Source organism: Cicer arietinum, chromosome 6, assembly GCF_000331145.2.
Source record: "Cicer arietinum cultivar CDC Frontier isolate Library 1 chromosome 6, Cicar.CDCFrontier_v2.0, whole genome shotgun sequence".
Lineage (NCBI taxonomy): Eukaryota > Viridiplantae > Streptophyta > Magnoliopsida > Fabales > Fabaceae > Cicer > Cicer arietinum.
The window spans coordinates 26,674,074-26,683,016 of record NC_021165.2 but is presented as its reverse complement, the minus strand read 5'-3'; the positions used below and the strand labels follow the sequence as shown (position 1 = coordinate 26,683,016).

The following is an 8,943-nucleotide window of genomic DNA, read 5'->3' as shown; positions in this document are numbered from 1 at the left end:
ACTTTTATTTAAAATATTTGTCTTTTTAATATTATTAATGAATATTTAGCTTCTCACAATTTTTAATAAAAGTATATATGTAAATATAATTAAAACAATTAATGAGTACATTAATTTTGAAATAATTTTTGTTATTTTCTCTTGTAAATGTGACAAAAAAATATTAACTTCACAATCTCACTCTTCTCTTCTCTCTCCCTATGTTCTATCACATTACAGATACATTGCATTATCGTTATTATTATTATTTTCTTCAAATTCAGACACTCTTTATTGCTTAACATAAGTACATAACAACCTTTTTCTCCCTTTTTTTGCCTCTAAGTTTCTTCCTTGGTAATCAAGGAACTATAATATATTTTGTTCTATCGTCGTTTTGTATCACACTTGTGTCGTTTTAATGTTTCTCAATTATAAAAAGCTTCTCCTTAACTCTATATATCTATCTCTTTCATCTCTCTTAGGAGTTTTCAGTTTTTCTCTTCATGAGAGCTTCCATTTCTTTTCTTTGAGTTCTCCTCAATGTTGATTCTTACCTTAACTTTATGTTCAATCATTCTAAATACACATACTAGTTCATCTATATTTAATTTAACCAAAACATAGCCTAAAAAATATCCAACAAAAAAATAGTCTTTTCCCTTTTTAGCCAATTGGGTCTCTTCATATTCTATGATCATACAAATGTTTAGGTGGATATTGAAGCCTAAATTCTATTCAAAATGGTACAATACAATACAAATAGTAACTAAAGTTGTGATTTTTAATTTTAAAAATTTGCTAGTTACACCCGTTCTTATTTTAGTTACATAAATTATTTTTTATACGTGAATTCAAATTATATACGTTTTTAACTGAATTCACATAAATAATTGAAGTGTAACTGGAAATAAATTAATAAGGTATAATTAGCAATTTTGTTTTTAATTATTTGGTTCTGTCTTTTAAAAATAATTGTTATATGATGTTTTTTTTATTAATGTGTTGGATTTCACTTTTGAAAAAATAAACAGTATATCATATGTGAAGTGTATAAAGATAAGATTAGAGAGGATAGAGAAGAAGAGAAGAGCTGTTGAGAAGTTTACGAAGAGTGATATTGCTGAACTTCTTAGGAGAGGGCTTGACTATGATGCATATAAAAGGGTAATGTTTTTTTTTTTTTTTTTGTATTTTTTTTTTTGCAATTTTTTTGAATTTTTCTAATGTTTATTTATTTGATTTGAATGATGGTTTAGTCTTTGCACTTGAAGCAGGCTGAAGGACTTTTGTTTGAGCAAAAAATGTTATCATGCTATGAATTAATTGAAAAGTTTATTGGATGTATATCTGATCATCTTGAAGACATAACTAAGCAGAGGTGTGTTTTTCTATGTATGCATTAATATTATGTCTCAATTCTCATTCATAAAAAAATAACATGATTTTTACTATTTTGAATTACCAACTCAAAATGCATTTGTTTAAATTTTCTTATATAGTGAATGCCCTGAGGAATGCAAAGAAGCTGTGCCATCATTGATGTATGCTGCAGCAAGAATTTCTGATTTACCAGAATTGCGTGACCTTAGAACTTTGTTTATAGAGAAATATGGGAATTCTCTTGAACCATACATAAATAAAGAGGTAAAATCAATTATCCACACTAGTAGAGTTTACTTAGTATTTGGTTCTAATTTATGCAAAATTGATCCGTGACATTTAAAATTTATTTTGACATCATTGGTGATTCTCGAGTAAAATTGATTTTATATTTAGAATTGATTCTAATTTGAAGATATAATTTGTAACTTTTGTCATTGAAATTGATTTTTAACTTTGGATTTATCACTTAACTCACTTTCTCACCAATGTATACAAATATAAATCACTTTTTATAAAATTAACTTTAGTCAAAATCAATTTATATAAACCACTTTTTATAAAATTAACTTTTAGTCAAAATCAATTTTATAAAATCAATTAATTCAAAATCAATTTTGGTTACCGCATAATCAACACAATAAAATTGATTATAACTTGACATTATAATTTGTAATTTTTGTCTCAAAACATGATTTTTACGCTTAAATTTATTATTCTATTCACTTTTACTTGACCGTAGTTAAACATAAATTATTTTATTTTAAACCTATTTTTGACTAAAATTAATGTTACCAATTCAATTTAAGCAAAATTAATTTTTGTCACCCGTAAAATAAAAAATAGACTTACTAAAAAAATATCATCTCTTCTTAATTTTTAATATTTGTTTTGAGATATATCATTGTTTTTAAGGCTTGCTTAAATAATTGTTGTTCCTCAGATTGTTGAGAAGTTGAGAAGAGATCCTTCTACAAGGGAAATGAAGATTAGGTTATTATATGATATAGCACAAGAGTTCTCTATAGATTGGAATGCAAAGGCTTTGATGAAAAGACTTTATACACACCCATCATTATATGAAGTAAGTAATTTTTCACATTGTGACTAATTTTCTATCTAAGCAAATGGAGCGTTTGATTCATTAGAAATATAAATTAGAATTAATAATTGAGTGATTCACCAACTTTAGTCATTGATATTGTAGGTGTTATGAAATTTGATTTTTAAAATTAATAAAAATATATAAAATAATAAACTAATCTAAAATAAAATAAAAATAAAAAGAACATCTGAAAAAGTTGATATATTTGATCTTAATTTTTAATCAAATACATTAACTTTTCAAATAAAATATTTTATTTATATTTCATTGTATAGGAAGTATATAAGTTATATTTAATTGTTTTACCCTAGACACCAAGTTGTTGATTTAATAATTGATTAGTATTAAGCTATTATACAACTAACATATATTGATAAATACATAAACTGACTAATAACAGGGGAGGCCTATGTCTGATAACAACAGAGACAACATAGTCAACATTGGAGGAGGAGAACACCAATACAGTAGTGATTATGATGATGATGAAACAAGCACAGATACATCATCACATCATGGAAGAAAAGATAGTTCAAGTTCATTTGGAAGCATATCTGAGGATGATCATCAAAAAGTAGCACAAGAAATCAAGAAACCAAATTCATTTTTGCTCATTCCACCACCTTACCTCAAACAAAATGCTAATAACAACAAAAGTGAAATCAATTCCAACAAAACAACAAATTTAGAAACACTACAGAAGACTGATTCAAGTGGAATGAAACCATCAACTTCAGATGATACAATATCATCATCACAAGGGCTTGCACAAATACCAGGCGGCGCGTGGCGTGTGCCTACTACTCTGCCTGATTATGATGATTTAATAGCTCGTCTCAAAGCTTTCACAGGAAGATCATAAGAAAAAGCTTTAGAATCATAGATTTGTGCAAATATAAAGTTTCTCATATTCATGTTATGTCTGAGGTTTAGGATTTAAGACACAATTGTAGTAAATTTGTAAAGATGTTAGATTATGAGTTTAAAATTAGTTTCTCTATGTATATATACGTGTGCATATGAGAATAAAAATTGGAGAAAATATATAAGCTTATAAACCAATTATTACATGAAGTAACATAACAAAAAAGAGTATGTGTTCTAGATTAGGCCAAACCTACTATCATTTAAATAAAAAAATAATTAGTTTGTGTTAATTTTTTTTAGAAAAAAAAATACTATTGTAATTAACTTACACAATGAAGTTTTAGATTTGAGCCAATGATAAAATATTCAATTTAATAATATCGATAGATGTCGAACCTATAATAAAATATACAATATAATAATATCGATATTTTTCAGTTGAACTATCAGATATGAATTAAATAATTTAAACATAATCTAAAACGCCATCGTTTTATTGCCTTTACAGCATCTAGTTGTCCACTTGACAACCTTGCTTTTTCTTTTCTCTCTGATGCTCCTACAAAAATCAGATTCTCTCTCTTTTCCCACAAGCAATAAAAAATGGAACCCGAATAACATAACAACATTCTCCACTAAAACGACACCGTCTCATTTCCTTGACGCCGAAGCTTCCAACCATTCGACACCCACACTCTCACCCCTCGCCATAAACCCAAACAAAATAATAAAAAGTTAAAAAATAAAAATCAAGAAGCAAAAAAGAAAATGGGTTGCTACGAATCAAAAATGGAGAACCAAGAAACCATATCAAACAGCAAAGACCGTAACTACTTCATGAAACAGACAGTTACCTTCCGTAACAACTTCGCATCCGCCCACTCCTCCTACGCCGCTTCACTCAAAAACACCGGCGCCGCTCTCATCGACTTCGCTCAAGCCGGCGAACACCAAAACTTTCAATTCTCTCCTTCCTACGATCTTCCTCCCTTGCCTCCTCCTCCTCTTCCTAATTTCCCCGCTGCTCTCCGCCGTGCTATCACCATGCCGGATATTCAATCCGATACGGTAGAAACCGCCGTGGAAGAGGTTGATGATGAAGATGAAGAAACTGAAGGACGTGGTTTGAGAAATAATGAGAGGAAGAATTGTGTGATTCAGGTGTTGAGTGAAGTTGATAATCGTTTTATATTGGCTTCTGAAGCTGCTCGTGACGTTTCCATAATTCTTCAGGCTACTCGTCTTCACTTTCGTTCCAATTTTTCTGATACCGGAGGTAACCATAAAAATTCATGATTATTTCTTTATGTTTTTTTTAGCACAATTTTAAGTGAAATAATAAGGTAGGACGGATACCGGGACATGCCTTCATTTAAAACATAATTTAAGTTTATATATTTTATAGACTAAACAACACTTTACTCCTTTACCTTAATTAACGTTTTAGTAGTTTATCTTTTTATTTTTTTTTTCTCGATTTGATTATTTATTTTAATTTTTAGTGACAAGTTAATCTTTTATGTTTTAAAATATCAACAATGTTATCTTTCTTTTTTTTTATAAAAATTCAAAAAATTCATAAAAAATTTTAAACAAAATCCATAAAATTAATTATCATCCTCAATATAATGCAATTTCATCAAATTCATAACTTACATATTTAAATAAACTCATATTTTCATCTCTAACAACATCAAATAAAAAATGAAAATATGAGTTTATTTGAAGATTTGAGTTACAAATTTGATAAAATTTGTATTATATTGAAGAATATAATTAATTTTATCGGTTTTGTTTGAAAATTTTGATGAATTTTTGTAAAAAATTGATAACATTGTTGACATTGTAAAATATAAAAGATCAAATTGTCACTTAAAATCAAAATAAATGAACAAATCGGGAAAAAATATAAATGACTAAAATGTTAACTGAAATTAAGTTAATGAATCACAGGTGATATTTAGCCTAATTTATATTTGACACGCCTTCAATTTAATGTGTCGGGTAAATTTATATAATTTGTATTTGACATTAAGTTCAACTGTTAATTTTACTAAATACATTATGTTCAACCAGCTCTCTTATTCCCTATCTATAATAAGCTCATTCATTATGAGCTAAAAATGTGTCGGTTTTTGTGGTTTTTCTAAAGCAAATTATATTTGGAGTTGTAGTAAAAATAAAGGCAAAAATGTTGTTAAAATCTTAATAGTGTATCATGATAATTTCACACTTCTTTAAGTGCATTCTTTTTCTTTTTTGGTCTATAGATGAAATGGTATAGGCATTTTGTCAGTTGACTGAAATGGAAGAGAAACAAAGTGAATACCATATCATGAAAGTATATTATGATAGTAATACATATGTAAACTCAATAATGCTTTCATTGATTGACATGAGAGAAATACAAAGAAGCAAAATAACTAAAACAAATGTTAGAACACTTTAATGTACTTGTTAATTTGTAATCAATTCTAAGTTGAGAGGATGAAAGGTAGAAAGAATAAGGAATGAAAAGAATCAAAATCACTTTATTTCTTGTATATCAAGTAACTGCACTAGTTTGTATTTATATCAAAGCACATGTTAGATAAGCTGTTGTAACTAACTACTTACAGCCACTAACAGCCTCTAACTAACTTCTAAGACTTCCTAACTACCACTTTGAATTACAATTTAAACAAAAACTACTAACAGAAAACAGAAATAACTGAATCATTTTAACTAGTAAATGACTGATTGTAACACTAACCATGAGTCCATGAGTGTGTGAGTGGAGTTAAGAAGAAAGAGATCCTTAGTTTTGAATTTTAATTGTACTTTTCTTTTTTAGGAAATGTTGATTACTCTGCAAGGGTGATGCGAGTTGTAACATGGGACCGATCCTTTAGAGAAACACCAAATGTGGATGAAGTGAAAGATGATTTTGACTCAGAGAAACATGAAACTCTTGTTAATGTATTAGACAAGTTGCTGGCATGGGAAAAGAAACTTTATAATGAAGTTAAGGTAACTTGAGTAGAAAGCTATGTGATAGAAACTAGCTAGGACTTTAATTTAACATATTCCCTTATTTAAATATGATCATGTAGCTGTAATTAAGTAGGTCCAAACATTTCTTGTTCTGTTCTAATTTTGCAGCTGAATATTGTTTAATAGGCTGCTGAGTTAACAAAATCTGAGTACCAAAGAAAGGTTGCCACTCTCATCAAGCTAGAAAAAAGAGGTACAAACAATGAAGCATTGGAGAAAGCAAAAGCAGTCATCAGTCATTTGAATTCAATGTACATTGTAGATATGCAATCATTGGATTCAACCGTCTCTGAGATAAATCATTTACGCGATCAACAGTTATACCCAAAACTTGTTCAGCTTGTTGATGGGTGAGTTATTATTTGATATTTAGTAGTTATAAATTATAAGTGGAATGAATAAGCACATTAGTCCTTGAAATAGTTTTTGATTTTTTTGAATGGATATATTTATCTCTGAAATAATAAAATGTCATTCGAGCTATTAAAGACTATGACGTGACATGTGAGCATGTTACATTGATCCTACCTCAATCTCAATTCACTAGAGGTTAATTTGCCTCTAAAATTTTGGTTATCTTAGATACAAATTTGTCAGTAATTGCAATTGTGCAAGGATTAATTTACAAACAATTTACAGACAAATTAGTCCTTAAGAGACTTAAATTTCATTGGCAAATTAATCTCAAGTGTGGTGACATTATTGTAGAATTAGGGTTGAAGAGCCGCATATTTAGTTAATGTGTCGCGTTATAATTTCTAACTTATAAAATTATCAAAAAGACTATTTTGATGGACAATTTACAATTTCAAAGATTTATTTGATAATTCGTAAAAATCAGAGACTATTTTGATCGATGTTTACAATTTTGAGTACCAATTTACATATTCACTCATCATACATGTATATGGCCAACATTCTAAGTCTTGAACCTTACAAGTCATCAGAAGTAGAGTATAAGACTAAAGTTTTATTTTTTTTATCAAATACAGGATGGCCACAATGTGGGGAATCATGCATTCCCACCATGAGAAGCAGTTAAATATTATGAAGTTATTGAGATCATCGGATTCTCAGTTTCCTTTGGAAACAAGTGAGCACCATCATGATAGAACATATCAGTTATTACTTGTTATGCAAGAATGGGAGTCACAGTTTCAAAAGTCGATAAACAATCAAAAGGGGTTCATAAAAGCCTTATACACTTGGTTAAAACTGAATCTTACACTCCTTAATGATAGTGATATAAAGGAAAATATTTCTTCACCAAAAAGTTGTCCTATACAAATCCTTCTTCATGCTTGGAATGATCGTCTCGAGAAACTTCCTGATGAATTTGCTAGAATTGCCATAGCAAACTTTGTTGCTGCAGTAGATTCTCTTTATCAACGACAACAAGAGGAGTTGGTTCTAAAGAGAAAATGTGATGAGATACGAAAGGAGTACACGCGGAAAAGCACACAATTTGATCAGTGGGAGAGCAAATATAGCAAAAGGAAAAGACTAGATGAGTTTGATCCAAATAGAACAGAAGGTGATTGTAATGAGGCTGATGAGGTTCTTAAGGAGAAGAAGAGACTTTTGATTGAACTAGAGAAGAGGTTGGATGAGGAAAAAGATGCTTTTGAAAGACATTGCTTACATGTTAGGCAAAAATCTTTAAGGTGTCTCAAAAATGATTTGCTAGAGCTCTTTAGGACTATGACAGATTTTTCTCTTGAATGTTCTAAAATGTATAGTGAATTAAGTTATGTAGTACATAAATTAAGATTGGCACAAAGCTCATCATGAGAATTGGTTTGTGTATTAATTTTGTTGAAGGAGAAGTAATGATATAGACTATTACACTTGTTCTTGATATCTCTTGGTTGGGGTTGTGGCCTGAAACTACTTGTTGTGTTAAATAAACTCACATTAAACATAGGTAATATATATTTGTTCCAACAAATATATCACTTTAATCTCTATAGAATATATTTTTATTTTAGTTTAGTTTTTGTAAATATACCATATTTTACTTTTAATTTTTTATATTCTAGTTTTTCAAATATAAGTTACATAAAGACTAAAATAAATATGAAATATGTTATATTATCGATTTTAACATAAACAAATATTTAAAAGTTTAAAACAAAATAACAAATATCAAAAGCAATATTTGATATGTTTGCGAAGATGGAAAGAAATTTACTAAAAGCAAAAATCCGATGTATTTACATTTACATATCCATAGTCTTTGAATACAGTGAAAAGAGCTGTTGCAAATCTAAAAAGAGCCGTTGATGAACCAAAACAAGAAAATCCCTTCATGTATGCAATGTTATATCACTTCTCATTTCCAACTTAAATACTTAGTACTAAGCTTTTATTAAACTCCTCACTTCTCATTTCCACCTTATCCTTCTTATCCTTATGTGAGTCCAAATCAAAATGTTTGCAATGTGTTAAATATTCACTTCCCCGATGTCAGTGAGTGAGATTAAGCTCATAATTATTACAATTCAAGATAAAAATTATAAAATGAGAGAACAATATATTGAATTAATGAGAGAATTGTATAATTACATCAAAATGAT

General features: G+C 28.7%; 2 protein-coding genes across 3 annotated transcripts; both read left to right on the top strand.

Moving 5' to 3' along the window:
• Nucleotides 1–540: 540 nt before the first annotated feature.
• LOC101512015 (uncharacterized) lies at nt 541–3,474 on the top strand. Of its 2 annotated transcripts, none has more exons than XM_012717603.3 (6): nt 541–725; nt 1,014–1,146; nt 1,239–1,360; nt 1,482–1,626; nt 2,306–2,446; nt 2,868–3,474. In XM_012717603.3, exons 1-6 carry the CDS (start codon nt 673–675, stop codon nt 3,327–3,329), a joined length of 1,056 nt encoding a protein of 351 aa, XP_012573057.1. In that variant the 5' UTR covers nt 541–672; the 3' UTR covers nt 3,330–3,474. The 2 variants fall into 2 exon arrangements, with proteins under 2 accessions (XP_012573057.1, XP_012573059.1); XM_012717605.3 differs by having other exon boundaries at nt 543–725; nt 1,257–1,360.
• A 444-nt stretch (nt 3,475–3,918) lies between these two features.
• Nucleotides 3,919–8,225, top strand: LOC101489547 (protein ROLLING AND ERECT LEAF 2). The gene is made up of 4 exons (XM_004506794.4): nt 3,919–4,610; nt 6,168–6,343; nt 6,494–6,717; nt 7,360–8,225. The coding sequence occupies exons 1-4, from the start codon at nt 4,103–4,105 to the stop codon at nt 8,156–8,158; spliced, it is 1,707 nt and encodes a 568-aa protein (XP_004506851.1). The 5' UTR covers nt 3,919–4,102; the 3' UTR covers nt 8,159–8,225.
• The last annotated feature ends 718 nt before the right edge of the window (nt 8,226–8,943 follow it).